At 42.0% G+C, this 24,693-nt stretch overlaps 1 protein-coding gene across 6 annotated transcripts in view; it reads right to left on the bottom strand.

Moving 5' to 3' along the window:
• Positions 1-24,693, bottom strand: part of Syne1 (spectrin repeat containing nuclear envelope protein 1) — a 290,715-nt gene that overhangs the window by 234,887 nt on the left and 31,135 nt on the right. For all 6 annotated transcript variants that reach the window (XM_045158726.1, XM_045158729.1, XM_045158728.1 and 3 more), the window contains exons 15-28: positions 23,461-23,817; positions 18,612-18,748; positions 17,945-18,122; positions 14,816-14,998; positions 13,616-13,759; positions 13,148-13,303; positions 10,895-11,059; positions 9,764-9,936; positions 7,735-7,888; positions 4,479-4,622; positions 3,044-3,208; positions 1,463-1,780; positions 351-506; positions 27-197 (exon numbers count right to left, since the gene is read on the bottom strand). In XM_045158726.1, the coding sequence (XP_045014661.1) occupies positions 27-197; positions 351-506; positions 1,463-1,780; positions 3,044-3,208; positions 4,479-4,622; positions 7,735-7,888; positions 9,764-9,936; positions 10,895-11,059; positions 13,148-13,303; positions 13,616-13,759; positions 14,816-14,998; positions 17,945-18,122; positions 18,612-18,748; positions 23,461-23,817 (2,601 nt within the window). The remainder of the gene's footprint in view (positions 1-26; positions 198-350; positions 507-1,462; positions 1,781-3,043; positions 3,209-4,478; positions 4,623-7,734; positions 7,889-9,763; positions 9,937-10,894; positions 11,060-13,147; positions 13,304-13,615; positions 13,760-14,815; positions 14,999-17,944; positions 18,123-18,611; positions 18,749-23,460; positions 23,818-24,693) is intronic.

The raw sequence follows: 24,693 nt of genomic DNA, 5'->3' as shown, positions 1-24,693 counted from the left end.
GAGAAGCCCGAGGGACGCAAGCCCACCTCCAGGGTCTTCAACTTCTTCCCCATCATCGCTTTGTCCACTTTATCAATTTTGGAAGCCACGTTCTTGAAGTTTTTATGAGTGGAGCCATACCAATCAGAATAGGAACTGAGTGATAATTCAGCTTCTTCCAAACTCTGAATTTCCTCTTCCAGGAATTTGATTTGCTCCTATGGAAGAAAAGGGGGAAAATGAATTGTAACAAAAGCCCTGGGCAGGAGCCTTCACAGACCACTGGACGTCTTCAGTGGTGCTTAGTGAAGGAAGAGTATTTAGGCCTGTGATGCTGGATGTTCTGCCACGAGGAGTGAGGGTGGACTCACCAGCACTTGGAGGAGCAATGCCTGGTATCTAGAGGTCAACTGGGTGGCCTGGCCACTCATCCTGCTGTCCACATGACTCTCATCCAGGAGCTCCTGTGCTCTGGCTCCCACCTCCTCCACTTCATCTCTGCGCCCTGACAGCTCTTCATGCCACTTCTGAAATGGTACAAGAGTCAGAGAAAAAGCCCCAATCCCAGCCAGTCCTGAACAAGACAAACGCTGGATATATCTCCTTAATAAAACATGACCTCAGCGCTGGTGGGATGGCTTAGCATTTAAGGCGTTTGCCTGCGAAGCCAAAGGATCCCAGTTTGATTTGCCAGGACCTATGTAACCCGGATGCATAAGGGGCACATGGATCTGGAGTGCGTTTGCAGTGGCTGGAGGCCCTGACGTGCCCATTCTCACTCTCTCTCTCTCTCTCTCTCTCTTTCTTTCTCTCTCTCTCTCTCTCTCTTTCCCTCCCTCCCTCCCTCCCTTTTTCTCTCTCAGATAAATAAATAATATTTTAAAAACATGACTTCTGTAGTTTTAAAGAGGTGTTGGATGTAATCCTCGTGAATGATTTTCTAACACTATGATTAGCACTGTATGCTTGTGAGTTTGGGTACTTTTGTATATTTTGGTTCAAAAACTTTTTGAAGAAAGTGTTATACATTTGTCCATCTTCTTTTGACTTTGATTGATTTTAAAATACTTAAATGAATAATGAAAAAAGTTCCCAAGACCTACGTATTCTTTTAGGTATATGTATGAAAGTTACTTAAGAATGAGAATAAAATTAATGAATTATTAATCAGATATTAGAGAAAATTCATATTAGAATCATAAACTTAGTCTTTACAATGTTATCATTTGCATAGTTTTGCAAAGCAAGGCTTATGGACATAAGAAGAAAATACAAAATATTTCCACTAACCTATAATCTGTTAAAGATGAATTTAAAAATTAATTCCAAGGAAAGTACACCATTTCATAAGTAAGTAGAGAGAGACGGAAAGGATCTTGCAAAAATCTACGCTTTGGACAGAGACTCACTCAATGTTTTAATGAAACAAATTATGCAAAGATGAGTTGCTTTGGCAAGCATCAGGGATTTCCAGGAATTATACCTTCATCTGGTGTAGCTGCATCTCCTTAGTTGCCCGGTTAGACTGACGCTCTGTCCGGATACTAACTTTCTCCTCCATCTTCTTGAGCCATTCATCTACTTGCTGAAACTTCTGTTCCACCAGCCTCAGCTTGTTCACGACATTGTTGAACTGCATCCGGGTTTCCGAGAGTCTGTGCTGGTAAGTCTGCCAGTCCTGCCGCAGCGACTCCAACACGCGGTCTTCTGCCCGGGGAATGCCCGCCGGGATCACATCCTCTCTGGTGTGCAGCACGGCGTTGAGCAGCGCCTGACCCTCGGCACAGTGAACTTGCAGCTCCTACAGGGAAAAGGCACAATGACACGCCTCACCCACAATTCACGCTTGGACTCGTCAACATGCCTTAGCCAAGCCACTCCAGCCAACTTGCACCTCACATAAGAAAAATATGATTTGGGCTGGAGAGATGGCTTAGTAGTTAAGGCACTTGCCTATGAAGCCTGAGGACCCAGGTTCCATTCCCCAGTATCCACGTGAGCCAGATGCACAGGGTAGTGCATGCATATGGAGTTTGTTTGCAGTGGCTGGAGGCCCTGGTGTGCCCATTCTCTCTCTCTCTCTCTCTCTCTCTATTTCTTTCTCTCTTTCTCTCAAAATAAGTAAATATATAAAATATAAAGAAAAAAACAAGATTTTACTAGGTATGGTAATACACACCTATAATCTTAGCACTCAGGAGGCAGAGGTAGGAGGATCAGGAGTTCAAGGTCGTGCTCAGCTTTGACGCAACTTAAGAGGTCATCCCTGCCTCAAAAAAATATGAGTTAGCTGGGCATGGTGGCACATGCTTTTACTCCCAGGACTTGGGAGGTAAAAGTAGGAGGATCGCTGTGAGTTTGAGGCCAGCCTGGGACTACAGATTGATGGCCAGGTCATTCTGGGCTACAGTGAGACCTTACCTTGAAAAAACAAATTTATTCAGCCCTATAAAATATTTATATAACATTTAACATTGATGCTGAAGTCTGGAGAAAGATTCCAAAAAATTTCCAATTCAAATACACAGAGTGCTCCACACTTCTCTCAATTGAGTTTCTTAAATTTTATTTTCCTACATGCAAACAAAAAGGTTTATGATTAAAGGGCTAATTGTTTAAAACAATAACCTAGGCTTGTTCAGGATTGTAATGTGCTTAAAGCACCAGAGGCTTGTGGCTTTGTCATTGGCTGGGCAGAGCAGTGCACTTGCTGCTGAGAAAGGAAAGAGTAGACCCTCCCTGCACTAAGAACTCATCCTCTGCCAGGCTGTGTTTCAGGGATCCTGTGGCCAAGAAAAGTTGGGCCAGGACTGTCCTGGAGCACACATATCTGGGAGGTTGGATCATCACACCTGTTCGCTAGCTGCTCCCAGGTGCTAACCCCCTGACTCTGTAAGCTTGAACTAAATCCCTTCCTCCCTGGGCTGGATGCTCATCGCAGCAACTATCCACAACAATACGTATCAGCTTTTGCAGGATTAGAGATCATATAAACTTCCTATGGTTTAATATAAGTAACTCCATATTCACGATGGAGAAGCCTTTGTTTTCAGCTAAATTTTACCTGAAGATCCCGCAAGGCTGTCTCGTGAGTGTGGGTGTCCCCCTCAAGAGCTGAGTATTGGTCAAGTTTTTCTTGTTCTTCACCCAACCAAACTTCGAATGCCTTTAGGTCTCTCTGATACTCTTGGTGTAGGCGAACAAGTTTTTCATATTTTGTTACTGCCTCCTGTGATTAACATTGAAAATGATTAAGACAGGAATGTGTTACTAAATAAGGTATTCACGTGCTGTAAGAAACCACCTTTGGAATTTTTTTTTATTTTTTTTTAAATTTTTTATTTTATTTATTTATTTGAGAGCGACAGACACAGAGAGAAAGACAGATAGAGGGAGAGAGAGGGAATGGGCGCGCCAGGGCTTCCAGCCTCTGCAAACGACCTCCAGATGCGTGCGCCCCCTTGTGCATGTGGCTAACGTGGGACCTGGGGAACTGAGCCTCGAACTGGGGTCCTTAGGCTTCACAGGCAAGCGCTTAACCGCTAAGCCATCTCTCCAGCCCAACCTTTGGAATTTTAAAAAAGCACAATAATTAAATTATTGGAGTAACGAATGATTTCCCAAATGAAAGAACCTTAAAGGTCTATGTACAAAATATAAAAACAAATGCTTCATGACTGAAAGGATCTTAAAGATCATTTTGCTGAATTATTACCCAACACATGACCTAATGAAATGTTGCCTAGACATGCCAAAAATGATGTAACTTTGCTTTCCATAAAAATTCAATTTGGTTAATAAAAAATGTATATGTGCTTTGAGTGTGAATTTGAATTTAGTGAAGATATAATTTTCTGAACTTTGTTTATTAGAGTAGAATGTGTTAATAAAAGACTTTTTTGAGATGGCTATATGGAGCATAATAAATATTATGATGATTATTTCTCATTTTCTACTTTCATAATCAGTCATAAGATGGCATTTACATCTTTATTATGAAGCTTTCTAAAATTGTGAAACCATTATTAATATTTCTAAGTTTTAGTTAAGAATTATTTATTATATTATCATTGATATACTAACAATATCTGAAGTCTTTGGTTTCGCTAATGTTGGCTTTGCAATACTAAAATTCATTTGGCTTCATGTGTTCTGTCCCCACACAGTTGCCATTCTTTTTTTTTTTTTTTAAAAATTTTGTTTATTTTTTTGAGAGCAACAGACACAGAGAGAAAGAGGGGGAGAGAGAGAGAAAGGGCATGCCAGGGCTTCTAGGCACTGCAAACGAACTCCAGACGTGTGTGCCCCCTTGCGCATCTGGCTAATGTGGGTCCTGGGGAATCAAGCCTCGAGCCTGGGTCCTTAGGCTCATAGGCAAGTGCTTAACCACTGAGCCATCTCTCCAGCCCCCAGTTGCCATTCTTGAGATCAATGTATTTAAATAATCATGTTTCTGAGCACTCTTCCTTGGTGAGTCCACAGGACCCTAGTTAACCTACCTTGACCCTCTCTTTGATTGCTTGGTATCGCTCCTGCAGATCCTGAAATTCTAACTGTGTGACATAATGCTCTGTCATGCCTGCTTCCTTAACTTCAATGGTCTCCAGCAGGCTGCTGTGACTCAGCACTTCTTCATTTAACAGCTAGAGAACATTTTTAAAAAGTGACATGTTACTCATGACAAGCATATCAGTATCCACAGTGATTTTAATTGTACAGTTGACAAGTGACCTAAATGCCATCAGTTCCAAACCAGTCTTCAAATGGCGAATTTAGAACACTGGGAGAAGTCCCTTGATCTCCCAACCAGTCTAGGCTGTTCTTAGCTTTCACTTGGATTGCGAAGGTAGTCTCTGAGGCAGAGCCAAATGAAAGACGAGGGCCACCTGGGCCAAGGAGTCCACGGGAGACCTGAGCACATTGTCGTGGGAGGTTCCTGCAGCCTCTCCCAACTCACCCTGTGTCACCCTCCCCTGCTCACTCAGCTCCAGGTGTTCTCCATTCCCTAGTGCCCTAGGGCCTTTCCCTCCTCACCATGCAGACATGTGGCAAGAGGATTCTTTTCCCAAGTCCCCCCAGACAATTTTATCTCCCCATTAAGGGTGTAGTCCACAGGTCACCTCTTTCAAACAGGCCTTCCCTATCATCCTGTCACTTTTCTTTTTCACAGTACTCATAATTATTTATCCATTCATATGCTTATTTCTGAGTGCACATGTCTCCTCTAAAATATGTTTGTCCATTTTTTAAAAATATTTTATTAGAAGCTGGGCATGGTGGTACACGCCTTTAATCCCAGCACTTGGGAGGCAGAGGTAGGAGGATCACTGTGAGTTCGAGGCCACCCTGAGATTCCATAGTGAATTCCAGGTCAGCCTGAGCTAGAGTGAGACCCTATCTCAAAACCAAAAAAAAAAAATATATATATATATATTGTATATATATTTATATATATTATATATATATATTATATATATATTTATTTGACAGAGATATTGGGGAGGGGGAGGGGAGGGAGAATGGGTTCATACTAGGGCCTCCTGTGGCTGCAAATGAACTTCAGAAGCATGTTCCACTGTGCACCTGACTTTATTTGGAAATGGGGGGAAACTGAACCCCAGAAACCAGACTTTTGCAAGCAAATGCTGTTAACCAGAGTCATCATTTCAGCTCCAAATTTGCCTATGTTATTTACCTAGAGTGGGGGAGGGGCACAATGCCTGGAGGGGAGGGGAAAAGTTCTGCAAAGATGTGGATTTTCAAAGTTGTCACATGTTTCAGAAATAGAGTGAGGTTTGGGAAGGTGGAGGTGAAGGAGGTGCGGGGGATGGTGACCATGTCACAGGAGGTGATGAGAATTCTCACATATGAAGAGGATCAGTGTCACCCTGTAGACAATGGGGAACCAATGGAGGCTCTTAGCTGGGGAAGTAAGATATTCCTCCTTATTTGATGATCGCAGTCATTGATGGAGCCAAGAAACACAGTGGGAAATCAGGTGTCTTCTGGTTCAGGTGAGTAGGATGGACCAGCAGGAACTAGGGGTGAAGTGAATGAGAAATAAGGAGACTGGGGAAGGAGGTTTCTAATTTAGTGTTAAAGGATTTCCATGCATAAAATAGGAGTATGGCTCAAGACATGTTATTATATATAGTGAATGTGCCCTAGAGCAGGGTATGGCTAAAAATCAAAACTCTACAATATCTCTTGTTTGAATATTACTATCAATTAAAAGAAAGTTTTTAGAATGTACCTAGTTGAAGAATCTTAACATGTGGGGCTGGAGAGATGGCTCAGCGACTGAAGGCACTTTTTCCACAAGCCTATAAATGTCCAGCAACCATGTAAAGCCCGAAGCAATGTGATGCATGCATCTGGAATCTCAAACTCCTACCGCAATGGGAGGTGGAGCAAGGAGAGTCCGGAAAGTTCCTGTGGTCAGACTGGCCTTCCTCCAGTAGCAAACACTACGAGACCTTGTCTCAAGCAAGGTTGAAGAGGAGAACCAACACCTAGAAGTTGTCTTTTGACCTCTACACATGTGCCAAGCACATGTGTGCCCACCCCCCACCTGGCTGCATATGCACACAAGTAAAAATAATCCTCACGTGCAGAAGTATACTAACACGAGGAATGTGAGAAATGTAGAAAAGCAGTAATGTAGTGCTTGGGATGGAGCTTGGTGTTTCAATGCCTGCTTGGCAAATATGAGGCCTTGGGTTTAATATCCGGTTTAGGGAAAGGGGGAGTCCAATGGAGAAAAAAATATGTAGCAATACAGAAGAATGTGAGGGGCTGGAGAGATGGCTTAGCAGTTAAGATGCTTGCCAGTGAAGCCTAAGGACCCAGGTTCGATTCCCCAGGACCCACGTAAGCTAGATGCGCATGGTGGCACATGAGTTTGAAGTTTGTTTGCAGTGGCAGGAAGCCCTGGTGCACCCATATTCCTCCACCCACTGCTTCTTTCTCTCTCAAATAAATAATAAAAAAGTTAATGTGATAAAAAAAAATAAAGAGAAGTGAGCTGGAAAGATGGCTTAGCGGTTAAGGTGCTTGACTGCAAAGCCAAAGAACCCAGGTTTAATTCTTCAGGACCCATGTAAGCCAGACGCACAAAGCAATGCATATGTCTTGAGTTCATTTGCAGAGGCTGAAGGTCCTAGTGTGCTTATTCTTTCTTTCTCTCTCCCTCTTTCTCTCTCTCTCTCTCTAAATAAATAAATAAGTATTTTAAAACAGTGCTGGCAATATGGCTTTGTGATTAAGGCACTTGCCTGCAAAGCCAAGGGACTCAGGATGCTTGTAAGCTGGACGCACAAGGTGGTACATGTGTCTGAAGTTTGTTTGCAGTGGCTAGAAGCCCTAGCACACCCATTCTCTCTCTGTGTTTATATCTGCCCCCCCCTCAAATAAATAAATAAAAATAATTAAAAATATTTTAAAACTTAAAAATAAAGAAAATTTACATCTGAATGTCAAGTAGGCTTACTTATGAAAATATTAAAAAGTGGACACATTTTCAATGATCTGTGTCATAGACATAGTCTACATGATTGTCATGGCAGAGAAAAACTTCACACACTACTAAACACAAACAAAATCTACTTTAAAAAGACAGATATGATACTTCAGGACTCAGTATTAACTATTCTGTGTATACACTGTTTAGTATAAAAGTGATCATACTTTCGCCTGACCCCGGCACTCTACGGAAGCCGATAAGCAATTTCAAGGAGTGTGAGATCCGGGCCTAACCTTGGCTTTGCCGAGAGTGGTCACTTTCTCCCGCAGCTCTGTGTGCTGCCTGTCCGATTCATTTAGGCTGCCTTCCACTCCATCCATCCAACTGGAAAACTGTCGCACATCATCCTGATAGCTCGTCCATTTAGAGAGAGCTCCTTCAAGCTGACTGAAAGAGATTTGAAAGGACAGTAATCTAGTCTGAGGATCCTGTTGAGTCTGATGTCTGTCCCCTCCAGCTAGCAGTGGGTCCAAAGGCCTGGGACAGATAGCCGAACAGGGCTTATCCAGTCTAGCTGGGGATCTTTGGTGAAGACAGCCTCAGAAAACAAGCAATGGTTAGATCCAAGTTTGTCCACACAAGAGGCAAGAACCAGGGGGCACTAGAGAGGCCTGAAGATGAGCCCAAGAGGGATTCCCAGAGCAAGCCCTTCCTGTAGTCAGTACTCTGGGCAGGTAGAGAATCCACATTTAATGACACTCAAGTTGACGAGGGCCTTCAGAGCAAGAGAAAAAGAAAGGAGTTGTTAAAAGAAGGAAGGGGGATGGAGAGGTGGATGAATGGTTCATGGCACTTGCTTACAAAGCCTGATGACCCAGGTTCACTCCCCCGGTGCCCATGTAAAGAAAGATGTGCAAAGTGGTGCATGTGTTTGGAGTTTGTTTCTAGTGGCAAGAGGCCCTGGTGTGCCTATGCTCTCTCTCCTTCTTTAAAATAAATAAAAAATATTTTTAAAAAAATAAAGGAAGAGGCTGGAGAGATGGCTCAGCAGTTAAAGATGTTTGCTTGAGGACTGATGGCCTGGGTTTGATTCCAAAACACCCATATAAATCCAGGTGCACAAAGTGACACATGCATCTGGAGTTTGCTTGCAGGAGCAAGAGGCTCTGGCATACCCATTCTCATTCTCTCTCTCTCTCTCTTCTTTCAAATGAATAAATAAAATATTTTGAAACTTAAGAGAAGGAAGGGTAAGTCTGGGAATAATGTAGAAGGCGCATAGTACTCAGCTGACATAAGATCTAAAACTCAGAAAATCACAAGAGGGACAGAATTTCCTGAAATGGTCGAAGTATGACAAGTCAGCATTTCTCCTGCGCAAAGGATAGGCACTTCCTTGTCTCAATACAAGTCATCCCACTAACCATCTGAGCCTTGTTTCCTCGCAGAACTTACTATCAGTACCTACCCACATATACTCTCACACTTCCCCTGCAGTGAACGGCCAATAGACTTGAGGATGCTGCCTCCTGGGTCCCTCAGCCTGAGGATATTCCCTGGTGCCTGATGCATTCACAGCTCGAGGGCAAAGGGGACAATAAATGCCAGTAAATATCCCCAGGTCAGCCATCTACTACCCTCCTGCCTCTGATTGCCAAGGGATTATCATTCTACCCTCAACTGCCCTCCTGCCTCTTGGGAGTTTGTTTACTATTTCCCCCTGCCTCCACTCTTGGTAGGGATAACTAAGGCACACAGCATCTGACATTACCCAGTGCCACCCAGGCAGGCAAGTTCCAGCAGCCCATTGCTGAGATCTGTTTGGTTCTATTCCTTTCCTGGCCTCTTTCCCACACCCTGATGCTATCTCTTGGACGTATTATCTCAAGTTTCAAACTGTCTTTATATTATGTGATACATATCTATTGTTTTTTAAATGGGGAATAAGAATAACAACAAAAGTAACACATTTTTAGTTAGTTATATTACAACATAGACAAAATATTGCTGAACTCAAGGTTATACCCACTGCACTCTTTACATTCTTTGGTTCTAATGAGAGGAGAGAGCAAGAGTGAGAGAGTGAGACCGAGGATGGAAGGAAGAAAAAGAAAGGAGGAAATGAAGAGAAGGGAGAGTTATTGATGAAGGAAGGAAGAAGGGAAGAGAGGCAGGAAAGGAAGGATAAAGGGAAAAAGAAAAGAAGGGAGTAAGGAGGAAGGTAGAAAGGAAAGAGGTAGGAGGACAAAATAAGTCTGTTACGGAGGTATTTCACTCATCTTTCCGTCATGGCTGGCCAGTGCTGAGTATGGTTTTGCTCACCTTTTACAACGAATTGCTGAGGACAGGAGAGATTCCCACATATCCTTCACAGCCTGCAGCTGCTGCTGGATAGCAGGGATGCCTTCTGGAGAGGTATTCTGCAGGACATACTCCCCCCTGGTGACGACCATTTTCATCTGAATCTCCTTTTCTTGCCTCACAGATAACAGAGCCTGTAAAATAAGCACAGAAGCCCCCTGTGTTATCTTGCTTGACATTGCTGGCTTCAAGCAGCTCGGAGGTCCTGAAGATAGCAGTATGGTGTGGATGGAGCTCCTGGGGGAGTCACTTGCTGGTGAGTGCCAGTCGCCAGTCATCTGCTGGTCTCTGAGTGGACTTAGCACTGCTGGTCTTGAGTCTCCTCTGAATAATCCTTCTTTCCACTGACATTTTATGTTTCCACTTTTATATTATATTTTATTTCTTTGTGAGAGAAAGAGAGAGAGAGAATGGGCATGCCAGGGCTTTTAGCCTCTTGAAACAAACTCCAGATACATGTGCCGCCCTGTGCATCTGGCTTTATGTGGGTCCTGGGGAATGGAACCTGGGTCCTTATATTTTGCAGGCAAGCACTTTAACCACTGGCATATTTCTCCAGCCCTGTTTCCATTTTTTTTTTAAACAAGGGAGACTGTACATTCATGAATCCTCAAAGATTATGGGATGAAGAGCTTGTAAAGTTCATGGTAACAAGCACAGCTGGGGGAACAGACTTTCAGTTCTCCATAAGCACTGTTTTTTTTTTTTTAATTTTTATTAACATTTTCCATGATTATAAAATATATCCCATGGTAATTCCCTCCCTCCCCAACCCCACACTTTCCCATTTGAAATTCCATTCTCCATAAGCACTGTTTTTTTAATATGAGAAGGTGATTTCAATTCAGAGTTAATAAACTTTGAGTCACCTCATTTCCTAACCTGTATCTTGTTATCTTGCCTCTCTTGGCAGCCTCAGCTGTCTTGTGGTCACCCCACATCTGCTGTGGCAAGAGGTAACTATAAGTGTGACTATCCCACACAAACAGGAACGCGAAGAAATTTCTCATAGACAGAGTACGACATAACCCCAGGCAGATACGGACGAGACCATTCGAAACCAAAGTCTATAAGATATCTACAACCACGCACCTCAAGCTTGAGCATCCTGCTGTCCAGCACGCTTTTGTCAGATGTTGGGTGGCAGTAAGAATCCAGCAGGTGGACTGTATCTGTCATCCACTCTTGGAGTTCTTTCACCCCCAGGGAAAACTGACTGTGCTCTGCGACAATTCTGTCCAGTCTGGACACTTTTTCCTGCAAATGACAGATATGGTTTTTCTAGCTTTCGACAGAGATTTCATCATCTACAGTTACTCACTCTGAAGAGCTAACACTTTGTTTTTTTTTTTTTTTTTTAAAAAAAAAAGCTATTATCTCAGCTTCATATGCTGATGAGATGTAAGTCTGGCCTCACTGTATGAGGTATGTGACATATCCTAAGCAGGAAGAAACAGGTCAGAAAGTCGAACCATTACAATTGAGTGCCCTTCAAAATCTTTATGGGAATCATAGTGTGTTTTTAAATCAGTAACATTCCTTCCCAATGCCTTACTGGGATTCTAATCTCAGCAGCCTTTTGTTTTCGCAAAGCACCTTTGACTCAGCAGATACAGAAACTCCTACTGACCTACACTCCAGCTTTAAAAAATAGTGAATATTTTGCCATATGCTTAAACATACAAATATAATAAATGAGCATTTTAAATAAGTCACTATCATTTTGCATATTTCTGGAGTACAGTGTGATACAAAGCCTAATGTATATTAAGTATTCCTAAATTTTAAAAGATGAGACCATCTCTGTGGTTTATCATAGTTACTAATTTCAGGTAATATCCTACACAGTAAATTAAGACTTTATAAGACTAATCTATAGCTCTGAAAACTTGAAAGTATCAATTACTTTTAATACCTAAGTTAATATCAATGAATAAAAAGCTATTATCTATCTATTTTCTATTTCTCTATTACATGCCTATCTTTCTATTATCTATCTATCTACCTACATACCTGCCTACCTGTTTTTTGTTTATCTATTTGCCCAAACTAATCCAACTTGCAGAAATATCATTGCTTCCGCCACATGAGTACTAGGATTACTGTCATACGCCACTATTCCTGATACAGAAAGTTGTACTTATTTCCTTCTAGTTTCAGATATGACTCAGGGTGCTTTTTTTTTTTTTTTTTTTTGAGGGTTTCACTCTGGCCCTGGCTGACCTGGAATTAACTATGTAGTCTGAGGGTGGCCTCAAACTCAAGGTGATCCTTCTACCTCTGCCTCCCAAGTGCTGGGGTTAAAGGCGTTCACCACCATGCCCTGCTTGACTCAGGTTTTTTAAAGACAGAAAATGTAACTAATTGATCAAGTGATCAGGAGTGCCAATGTAAACTGGTTACTATGAGACTGTGGTAGTTTTTCAAAGATGTTTGATTGAAGACCTAAGTTAGAAAACCAGAAGTGATTTCACATTAAATTAAGGGAGGCCAAGCTAATGATTAAATTCCATGTTAACCTTTGAAATTTAAGAATATAGGAAACAAATGTCTCATAGAGTTCACATAGCATCAGAAAGACCTCTATCCCGGCAACTGGTCACTATCATGGAAGCCGGTGGCCTCAGTGAGGTCCTCTTGGATCCCAGGTACTCTATTCTAAGCTATTTAGAAAAAAATTAATATGTGACAGGACTCATTGCTCATTCTAAGTTCAGCTTTAGACGTGAAACTGAAACTCTCATCCTTAACTTGTGAAATGAATACAGAAAATTTCAAAGAATTTAAAGAAAAAATTCCAGGGTTGGAGAGATGGCTTGGTGGTTAAGGTGCTTGTCTGTAAAACCTAATGTCCTGGTCTTAGTTCCCCAGAATCCACGTAAGCCAGATGCACATGGTGGCACATGCATCTGGAGTTCGTTTGCAGTGCCTGGAGGACCTGGCAGACTGTTCTCTCTCTCCCCTCTTGCAAATAATTAAAAAGTATTCCAGACCAATAAAACTCAACTTGCTTCTGAGTTCATATTTTCTAATGAAATTTAATCTGAGAATCCTTTCAACAAAATCTCTGAAGTTTTCCTTCCTGTATTAACCCTTCAAAATCAAAGCCCTGGGGTATTTGAGTATTAAAAGGAGGCTCTCCATCTTCCAACTTCCCTCAGTGGTTTCAGAGCGCCACACTGAGATGCAGAACACGGGGGACATCCTCAAATTTCCAGGCTGGGGAGGGCTGACCCGGACACTGCACCGTGGGATTGCCAGAGTGGCCCCTGCACGCCCTCTGGTAAGTCCGGTTTCACGACATCAGTCAGTATCACACTCACACGGCACATGCCAGGCGTTTACCTTGGTCACATTGCTTAGCGCTAGATACCGGGAGGACAGCTGCGACACTCTGTGCACAAAGCTCTTGCTGGCAGCTTGTCCTTCCCACAGCTGCCTTGCTTTCTCCTTCAGCCTGTGCAGCTGAGGTTCGCGGCAGTGCACTTCCTCAAGGACAGACTGAAAAGCACAAGCGAGTTAACATTCAGAGGCTGGGGCAGACGAACACGCGCAGGACACAGCTGTGGCCCGAAGAGCATGACAATAAAGACTGGCAAGCAATCGGAGTGCCCCGGAGGAGGCTTCCTTGTCGCCAAGCTATGCACGAGAGGCGCGGGACAGGGAGGAAACGTCAGACCACATAAAATGCATCAGGAATCTGTGAGGACGGGAAGAGGCTACAAGTGCATCCTCAGGTGACATCATCTCATCCGGGTCTCCCAGCATGCAGAGGGAGTCAAGGCCGGGGCAGGCCACCCCAGCCCCGGTCACCTGCAGTTTCTGCTGCTCTCTTCTCTTGGCCGGCAGGTCGTAGAGGCGATTGCTGCTTTGGTGGACGAGCTCCTCTGTCTTGCTCAACCAGCTCTGCACGGGCTCCACACTCACTTCAAAGTCCCTCATCTGGATCTTCAGATTCTACAGGGTTTTCAATAATGCCAGGGACAAAATCAGACACGCACGTCGGGGTAAGCGCTACCAGGCTCAGGTCCCTGATTTCTTCATTCATAACACAGGGACATGAGTTTCTACGATTCTGTGATGACTTTAAAGATGAATTGCATTTGTGTGTATGTTAAGAGCCCACAACAAAGACCAAGGTTTTCTGTCACTGTTTTTTTTTTCTTTACTTATTTTTTATTTTTATTTTTTCCAGTTCTGCCCTCTGGCCTGAGCCCTGCACTCATGGTACCTGTTACATTCCTGGTCATTCACCATCACTGTCTTGCAAGGCGCCCCACAGTGATGATCACTTCATTAAATGGGGGGTGCCTCACTTTAAGAAAGCTGTTATCAAGGAGGACTTTTCCCCTGTCTGACAGTAATTCCCTATCATCATCTCTTTTCTCTCTTATGTCAATTACGATTGTAATCGGAATAAGGAGCCCAAAGTGTTGTTTTCCAAGGAAAAGATGTGCTTGTGAAAGAAGCATCAGCAAATCAAAGGTATGATTTCAGGAGAAAAAAAATAACTGCATGGTGGCAGAACTTGTTATGGCTGTAATAGATTGTCTTTAAGGGAAATGAATTGACATAAGCATTGTTTCTTTGTAAATTTCTCATCTAACACCTACTATCCTATGTTTGCATAAATTATCACAGGCCCTTGTACCCAAGGTACTTTGTTGCCTGACAGGGATATTTCCATTCATTCTCCTCAAACACTTTTCAAAACTGAGGCATTTCAAAATGAAAGAATAAATACTAGGCTGACAGGTGATGGGAACTGTCCCTATAGAGAGAATAATTGGGCAGGTCTGTGAGGACAGTCCCTATGCAAGGACACATCCTATTCCTTGGAATGCCTCATGTTCTGGGCATTGAGCTATACTTTACAGTGTTCCGGTTGCCCATTCACAGGCAAGAGGAGATGACAAAATCATGGACAATCTCACGCTATATTCAAACCAAGGCTGAACCATCAGCATCAACAAGCAGTCACGGGACATGTCCACGGAATTGGCTGTATTTTACCTCTAAGGCAGATTCTTTGTGATGGAGATTCGAATGAAAGTTTTTCCAGTCTTCTTTTGCAGTTTCAACTTTGGCCTGGATACTTTTCGCTTTCTCTTTGGTCAGCAGAGAACTTAGAAGTTCTCCCTTTGACAGCATCACATTCAGCTTATGCTGGCCATTCTCACTTTCTGACAAAAACTCCTACAAAGAATTATACAAAATTAGGTGCAAGAAGATTAAACAAAGCTCTGTGTATTTCTCAGTGAAATGACAGAGAACAAACAGACGTGTGTGTGTATGTGTGTGTGTGTGTGTGTGTGTGTGTTCATGTTGTGGCGTATGGGGTGTGTATGATGTATGACACATGCATTTGTGCATTTAGGTTTATGTTCCATGTGCATGTGTGCAAAGGCCACATGAACACCAAGAAGTGCCTTTCTTTCTTGCACATCCATGTATTTCCTTCACGGGGGGCTCTCTCTTCACCTGGAGCTGCTGTCTGTCATTAAGCTCCACTGATTTGATTCTCTAGCCTCTGCTTCCAGTGGCCTGGGTTAAAGACATGTGTGGCCACACTCAGATTTTTACAGGGGGTCTGGTGAGTCAAACTTGGTAGTCTCTGGCCCAAGAGGCCCTCATGCTTAAGTCACGAACATCTCCCCAGCACCAAATAAACTATTTTTATGACACGCATTAATTGACCTAGATCTCCTCTCCTTTAATAATTAAGTTGTGATGTATTCCATTTGCCTATATAAATTCTGGATTAATCCTCCCTAACAGCTGTGAGCTATCTTACACACTATTATCAATTAGCTGAAAAAATAAGCAGCAGATGAAATGTGGGCCAAGAGATCGTAAGAGCTGTGAGATGATCTGAGCTTGGTGGACACAGTAAACACCACGTGTGTAACCCACGGACCGGGCTGTGTCTTCGCTCTGAGCATGCTAGCTGCTCACGCAAGAGTAAACCCAACCAGGCTCGTGACTCACAGAACTACATAATAAAGTCAAACTCTCTGTTTAACCAAGACACAGCCATTCCCATAAAGAAGATCTTCTCTTGGAAGTTTCAATACAACAAACATTATTAAATAGAGCAGATGACAGTGCTGTCATAGTTTATCAATAATTATAACAGAATGTTTGCTGGCGTTGTTCTTACGAAGAATACATTCATGGCTTAAGCCGTGTCATTCTATCTATAACATGCATATTATGATATGCTTAGTTCTATAATATGTTTAGTTCTCCTATCATCAGGCTAGATCAAAAAATTCCTCTCCATACATACATAAGGAGATTCTATATGCTGGACTCAATACCTGCTAATAATTTCAGATAATAGAGAAGAAGTGGAGCTACCAAAGGAAAGTTATTTGCTCTGTTAAGAAACAAAAGCCTAGGTAGTCCATGCTGTGTCATTTCTAAGTAAAGGACTCTGACTAAGGTCCGGATGTGGTTACTCTCCCAAGGATCCATGCGTTGGAATCTTGGTTCTCAGTGTGGTAATGTTAAAAGGTGGGATCTAATGGGAGATCCCTAGGCCACTGGGGTCAAGCCCCAATCAGAGAGTTCTTCTCAAGGAATAATTTTAGCTGCTCCCTTGCTTCTTTTATTTCCTGCCTGATAATGTGGCCTCTTTCTTCTGTTCTGTGGTACATTCTGCCAGGGGACATTCACCAGAGCTAAGCTGATTCTACCAGGTTCTTGCCCTTGAACCTTCAGAACTGTGAGCTAAATAAAACTATTTTCTTTGCAAAGTAGCCTGTCTTGGGCATTTCATTATGATTAGAAAAATAGATGGGTAGAGCCCCTCACCAGGACATGTGTTTGAGTTGATGGCCACATCATACATGGAATGAGGCTGAGCATCAAGATAAAAGACTGTCCTTAAGAGCAATATGGGTTTCTCCAACACAAATTACTTGGTCACCGAGGTTCCCAAGTGCTACCCCCTTGCTTGAAGCAAAATTGGAAAAATTGTAAATGGAACACATTTTCAAAGCAAAATTTATCCTATTATATCATCAAGCAACATTCAAAAAAATTGAAATGGACACAGACTGTAATATTTGACTGCCTGCCTCCAGTACCGCTCACTTCATGGGCATTTAACTTTCTATATTTGGATGCCCTTTGCAACACATCCAAACTTTTTAAGCATCCACTCAAGACTGCTAGTACACAAAATAAGCAGACACATATGTGTATAAAAGATAATGTCTCTGCTACATGTACAAAATGAGGTTCAAGGTGGCATGTGAAATGCACCATTCACTTGTAGTTCATGAAGGAAAAACAAGCATAAAAAACAAATTAACCATTTAGTCTGCTTTTAGGATGTAGAATTTTATGGTACCATTACCACTGGGGTTCAGTTTTGTGTCCTCCACCCTCACCCTTACTCTCCCCTCCCACCCCAGAGACATACGGGGATCCCATGACCTCACCATTGAAACAGACCTAAAATGAACCCAACATGGCTCAGGGAAATTTGCAGAAATTTGCAGGGGCGGAAAGAATCTTAGAGCCACATGTTGGAACATTACGCACAGAGCCATTGTCCCTTACCCACAACTGACAGCTACCCCCCTACAAGTCACAACCCACATTCCCCTATGAGGAGGGTCTCTGCAGAGGGGGGAGGACAGGGAGGAGGCTAATGATGGTATCAACATGACTGTATACATACTGTGTACATAATTAACTAACTAATAAATAAATAAACAACCACATACACAAACAAAATCTGTCTGTAACTCTGGCATTTCACACCCCATCTCTGTGGATCACTGAGACCCTTTTATACAACAGATTTGTTGGGAGTGATGTGCTTACATTCCTGCTGAAATAAGAGTGAAAATTAAATGAAAAACAAGACCCAATTAAAGTGCTTGGGCACAGTTCTTATTATATACAAAGAGCTTTCACTGTTACTTAAACACTACTAATATATTAAATAGCATGTATTAATGAATATGAATGGACTAGACCCTCTGCAATTGGTTCATGGGCAAAGTTATTTGGAATCTAAATTTATTAAGCAAAACTTTAAAATGCATGCAATTTTAAGAAGATCCAGAAACACTTATTAATCCACTACACACAGAAATAACTGTTGGTATTCATTGGCAAAGGTCTTACCTGGATTTTCTGAAGGCTTGCTGAAACTTCACTAATATTCTGAGGTATATCAAAACATTTGGCAGTAGTGATTTTTGCATTGACCAGCCACTGCTGGAAATCCCTGAAGGCCTTTCGAAATCTTTGCTGTAAGATCTGTTCTTTATGCTGGCAGCCCTTGGATGCTTGCAAGCAAAGACTGAAAGGATGATTTGGAAATTTAACAAAAGGGGAAAAGTGATAAAATTGACTCAAATGATGTTTAACAGACTCAGCAGTTCATAGAGTGTGCATTTGCCTGAATTTAGTGATGCCCTTAACTCTTACCTTTATCATTAAAACCACACTATTAAAAACCCTCTAATTTCTTCATCTACCTTTTTTTAACACATGGTTGCATTATGTTGCCTGGGCTCATCTCTGTCTCATGAGATCAACGTGTCACCCTCACTAATCTTCTGAGTGGCTGGAACTACGGGCAAGCACCCCAAAGTGAAAATTAGCCCCTACTTTGTGTAAACATATTTTGAAGCCAAATATGGAGGTTCACACCTCCGATTCCAGCTATCCCCAGAGTTCAACTAGAGGATGCTTAGTTCAGGAGTTCAAGGGCAACATATGGAGACTCTCACTCAAAATAAATACAGAGTAAAAGACTACTTTGAATAGCAAGAAGATTCATGCTCACCAATTATATTCTCTTATCAAGCCAGAGACTTTCTCACTGTATGAACTCAGGTCTTTGGAAAACCGACAGAGTTCATTGAGCTGAGACTTCAGGTCCTCCGTGGTTGGTTCTGCTTTCTGTAGCTCATCCAGGATCTCCTAAGAAAGGGCAAGGGTTCAAGCACAGAAGCGGTGTGAATTCCATGCCCTCATTCTCTACATCCATCAACCATATCACATATCACTAGTGAGGGACAAATCAGACATTGAATTTGGTCATAAAATGACGTCTATTTTCAGGATTCCTGGTGGTACATGGTAGCAGTTGTGTAATTTGCTTACATTTCTAGTCATGAGTAGACATTGCGATAGTTAATCTTATTTGACGACTTGACAAGATGGAGAATCACCTAGGCAACGTCTCTGGGCATGACAGTGAGGGACCTTCTAGGTTAAAGTAGTTGATGTGGGAAGACCCAGCCTAACTGTGGACAGTATCATCCCGTGAGCTGGGGTCCTGGACTAAATGGAGAGGAGGAAGCCAGCTGTCACCCACACTCATCTCTACTAGCTTTCTGACTATGGATGCAACGTGGCCAGCAGCCTCTTGATTGCCTCTTCAGAACAGACTGTCACCTCAAACTGTGAGCCCACATAAATCCATCCTTCCTAAAGTCACTTTTGCTGAGTACTTCATTGCAGCAATGACAAAGGCAACTTAGAAACACTAGCATCTGGGCTGGAGAGATGGCTTAGCGGTTAAGCGCTTGCCTGTGAAGCCTAAGGACCCCGGTTCAAGGCTCGGTTCCCCAGGTCCCACGTCAGCCAGATGCACAAGGGGGCGCATGCGTCTGGAGTTCGTTTGCAGAGGCTGGAAGCCCTGGCGCGCCCATTCTCTCTCTCTCCCTCTATCTGTCTTTCTCTCTGTGTCTGTTGCTCTCAAATAAATAAATAAAAAATTTAAAAAAAAAAAGAAACACTAGCATCTAATACAGACAACTCTAGTGAAGTTATCAGATGATTAAGTAGTCAAACAACTCAAAATAAGAAGAAAGAGATAACACCCAACCTTGTTCAGAAAGACCTGAATAGATCAATGGGATATGTTTGTGTTGTTTAAAGGCAGAGAAAGATCATTTCAAGAAAAAGCAACATTTATTTTATATTAAATTGTATGCACAAAATTATTTTATGTAGAACATACAGTTAACTAAGGTTAACAAATTCTTATAATTCATAGGTCCAATTGACCTAGCAGCTCAGACTTTTCGCAGGGTCATCTATGGAGTCATGAAATCCTTGCTAAATGTCTGCTCCGTGCCAAGTATATGCTGCGCACTATCCTGTGCATAAAGAATCTCACACTTGAGCTCCGAGCTTAACTGAAGAAAGAGACTCATTAATGGCACCACGATCTTCCAGGTGATGTCAATCAGACTTACTATGCAATTACTTCCTCTGAATTGAGACATTCCATTTCAGAGTGGTGGGGGAAAGGCTGGGGGGGGGGATGACTAAGGAAGCTAAAGAAACAAGACTCAGGAAGTTACCACCTCAGTCGAATGGGGGCAGGGGAGGAGGGAAATAGTGGTACCAACACATGATGTGTCCATACAAAGTGTATTAAAATTAAATTAAAATGGTTAAAATTAAATTAAAAACAAAAACAAAGTTACAAGGACCACACTGTCCCTCCCAGAGATCTTATAAGTAGAGCAATTGTTAATGGAAAAGTGATGTTCTCCAATAGAACTGCCTGAAAGTCGGGCAGGAGCTCCAGGGAGCTGTCCCTCATGCTGGGATGGACATTTCTGTGATATACCTGCGAGTCCTTCACACTTGTGTTAGAAACCTCTCACCCATTCTCATGTAAAAGATTCCATTTAACTGGTTGGTTCACCAAGCTAGACTTAGGTGGAATCTTCTTGGTTTGCTGTTGTTACCCTGACTGGAATGAACATGTGTTTGTTCCCATCTCCTCAGGAAGAGTTCCACAGCATCCTGCCTCTCCCATTTCTTCCTCCCTCACTTCATGGCAAACACAGCCAGGTTAATCTATTTGAAGATTTAGCCTCTTTGTATCTGCCCATTCATTCTCCCTATTCCTTCTCTGACAGCACAATGGCCTCTTAAGTGGACACCTGCTCCACTACTTTCCTCTCCCACATTTTCTGTTTCTCCAGCAAGTTTACTTCTTGGCATTGTCTCCACCACTTGCATCTGGTCAAGTTGTAATCAGGCCTCAGGATTCAGCTCAAGTCCTGGCTCCTCATGGGATTCTCTGCCTTTTTTTTGCCTCCTTGGGCTGCCCATGCCCCGAGAACACATGGCATCTCACAGGTAACCATCACAGTGAGTGCTCTGGCTGGTTTCATGTTTATCTGTCAGCCCAGACTGTGGTCATGAGACCAAGGGTAAGGTTCTCCTGGCTGGTCCACTCATTACTTAGCTCAGTGTTTGGCCTAGAGGTTCTAAAATAACTGTTTCAGTTTTCTTTTCTCCTATTCCCTTCCCATCTCTGTCTTCTCTTCTTCTGTGTGCCTTGCAAAACATACTAGTTAAGCATTCCATCACTGACCTCCATCTCAAAGCCCTCAAAAACACGTGCTTACAAAATTCATACCAAGTAACTAGATATTTTATCTTTGAAATTCTAACTGCTAAACCAGGAACAACTATTTTACACCATATTGAACATTTCATTTAAGGCAGAACACTGTGAGAACTAAAATAATTTACCATCTAGGAAAAACATTAAACAATATTGATGTTCAAGTAGGTTGATTATTAATTACGTGACATTAAAAGTGAAGAGCATTAAACCAAAACTCTACATTTAAAAACTCATGCACAATTTAAACCAAGCCTTTCAGAAGAACCTTGCTCTTCATAAATGTTTCATTAGCTTATATACATCATATGCAGGTGAGCCTGAATGTATTTTTTCTTTGCATAGCTAAAAAAAAAAAGCCTATCTTTCCAACATTAGTAGTCAATAACTTTTAAAGTAAATGAATTCTGTAACCACAATAAACAGGTTTTTTTTTTTAACATTACATTATGTAGTTTGTAGGTGTTCACTTTTGCTTTAGAGGATTTCTTGAGCATTGCCTTGTTAATGTATAAAACAAATACTTATGAAAGTTCCTGATGGTTATTGTGACTGACAGCAATGACAGTACTTCCATAACTGTGAGAGGCTCCTGTCAGAACCAACCTGAGAAAAATCCATTATTTTATAAATATTTCATTATACAATCATTGTATATGAAACATTATCTAAATACAAAGATAAAATTAATGTGATTAGAAATAAAATATGGCCTATTAATAATCCATATATTATTGTCCTCAGGAACATTAACCTTATAGCCAGCTAAATGTAGCTGTGGACCTAAGGAATGGCTGCCTGTCACCGTGAACTTAGCACAACTGAAACCTGACAGTTACTATAGGGCAATCATGTATAACTTCATAGCCCTCTCCCATTATTTCTCTGAATAGTATCAATGTAAGAGATAATAATAATTGAAGATAATAATACAATCTAGATATAACTATATCTTTTTAATAAAAAAAAATCACTCATGAAGGGAATGGAAAGAAAGAAAACCAAAATGAACCACAAATATTATGACTAAGCTGGGTGTGGTGGCACACGCCTTTAATCCCAGCACTCAGGAGGTAGAAGTAGAAGGATGGCTGTGAGTTCAAGGCCACCCTGAGACTACACAGTGAATTCCAGGTCAGCCTGAACTAGATTGAGACCTTTCCTTTGAAAAACAACAACAAAAAATTATGATTAATTTTTTTCATAACCGAACTACATGAAACCATTTCCAACTGATGTATACCATTCTACAGAGCTAATTTATATGCTTTCCCCTGGTGCATTAGCCCAATGGTTAAGAAAAGCATGAAGAAAGCAAAAGTAAAAACAACTAACAAACATAAATGAAATAGCACCCAGTGATAGCTACAAAGATCTGGTTTACGGTGTGGGATGGGTGTTTCAAATATTTGATTCAAAACAAGACAAAGCTGGAAATACTACATGATTTCCTAACGGGCCGCAGCTATTCTGAAATGATTGTAACATAAATAGAAGCAGAGACGTTGACTTCACTCAACTTCCTCTTAAGGACATCCGTGACTCAGAGCTCCAAAGCCCCGCGAGTATGCAAAAGCGTCTCAAAGGTACCAAGGAATGAAAAAAGACAGAAAGAAACATTTTTAAGTCTCTACCCCCCTTTTTACTCCCCTTCTTTGTATTCTAAAAGATTTGGCAATTAAGTTTAAAAGTAATAGCCGGGAACCAAACAGTGAGCTAGAGAGAGGACTTGTGTTAATGCAACATTAACGGACTAATTCGAGTTTAGCTGTCAAAACCACATATAGAAAAGCCAGTCACCGTGAAAACTATCAGCTGTGCTCCAGTCAATTATCAGATGTGTCTTTCAAAGCTATAAATTCAATCACTGCCTTGTCTGAAATAGTTAACTGGCAAGAAAACAGCTATGACTCTCTGTCTATTTATGCCTCTGCCCACAGGCCATTTCCAGGCTGAATGGCTGAATACAGTATTGCAAACTCTTACACCATCAGAAAGTAAAATGTCTCCACTGAAATTGTTTCCAATGGTGTTTTCCCTGAAAATGTTAATTTTTACCCATGTTTAATGGATGAGAAAAGAAAAAAAAAAAGACCTCACTTTCAAATGTAATTAGATACACACTTTTTCCAAATGTGAATCGTACGTGTTCTTAGTTAGCAAGGACATTTATTTCTTATTTTATTTTATTTTTTAGTAAACATGAGAGCTCCAAAAATATTGAGCTTATCCACCAACAGAAAACAGAAAGGCAACTTACTTGTCCTTTGTACCAGCTCTCCACTATTTCCTTATCCGTATTCTTGCCTTCCAGGAGGGTTAGCTGCTGGGCCCAGGTTTTCAACAGGGCACTGAACTGTTCCAGGGCCTGCTCGAGTTGGGCCACCTGGCCTGAGAATTCTCGCTCCGAGAGGGCCATTTCACTGACCACGGTCTCCAGGCTGCCTTGGGCTTGAAACACACTCTCTTCCCAGTGCTTCCAGTCGGCGCGCAGGGCCTGCATCTCGGCGCGCATGAGCTCACAGCCACTGGCAGCTGTGCGCTGTCTCACTGCCGGGGCCAGCGACTCCACTCTGCTCAGGCGGCCTGCCCCGATGTCTCTGGAATCTATCAGCTCCTGTAATGGAATATCACCATGGAAACCAAGGAGGCGGTGAGTCACTTGGGGCTGCAAGTTTTTTTTTTTTTCTTTTTTAAGTGTGTGCAGAAGGGAACTGTCCTGCGAGGAAGTTTGAGCAGTGTGGGCCAGGAACCAGAGCCAAGGCATCCACCAGCTCCCAAGTTATAGGAGCAAGGATCCAGTCCTGTAAGTGCCAGGATGGTGCCACAATCACCCAGGAAGTCTCCTTGTCCTAAAGTAAATCTGTTGGGCCCCCTGAAAGCAGCCATCGTTTTAATATGTGAAAGTGTTTTGTTAGTCCTTAAATATTTGCCTGGAGTGTACAGCTCCTAAAGTTAAAAAAAAAAAAAGCACAAAATCCCTATCTCTTCCTAAGTGGACTGACAATCAAACATGACATGCTAAACATGTATTTAGCCTGTTTCCATCATTTGTCACAGGATGGTGTCATTTATCACATTTCTGGGCTGAGGAGATCGCTCAATGGTTAATGGTGCCTGCTTGAAAAACCTACAAGCCCTCATTATTCATGTAAAGCCAGATGCACAACATACCAGGTCTGTCTGGAGTTTATCTGCAGCTGCACTATGCCCTAGCACATCCATACACACACACACACATGAAAACACACAAACAGATAAATAGAATTTTTTTTTAAAAATCACATTTCCATTCCACAGAGTCAGGTTAACCCACTATAATCAAAGAATGAACGGTATTCAATCTCAGATGATTTAGTACCTTAAGAAAGCATTTTTATAGCCACTAAAATCAATAATTTACAGGCTGCCTTAATTAAATGTTAAGTAAGCTTTAGGCTGGTTTATTTATTACTAATGTTTTCCCTTCAGGGGGAAAACAAACTCACCAGGA

The sequence above is a fragment of the Jaculus jaculus genome, chromosome 9 (genome assembly GCF_020740685.1).
Source record: "Jaculus jaculus isolate mJacJac1 chromosome 9, mJacJac1.mat.Y.cur, whole genome shotgun sequence".
Lineage (NCBI taxonomy): Eukaryota > Metazoa > Chordata > Mammalia > Rodentia > Dipodidae > Jaculus > Jaculus jaculus.
This window is presented reverse-complemented; position numbering and strand designations above follow the sequence as displayed.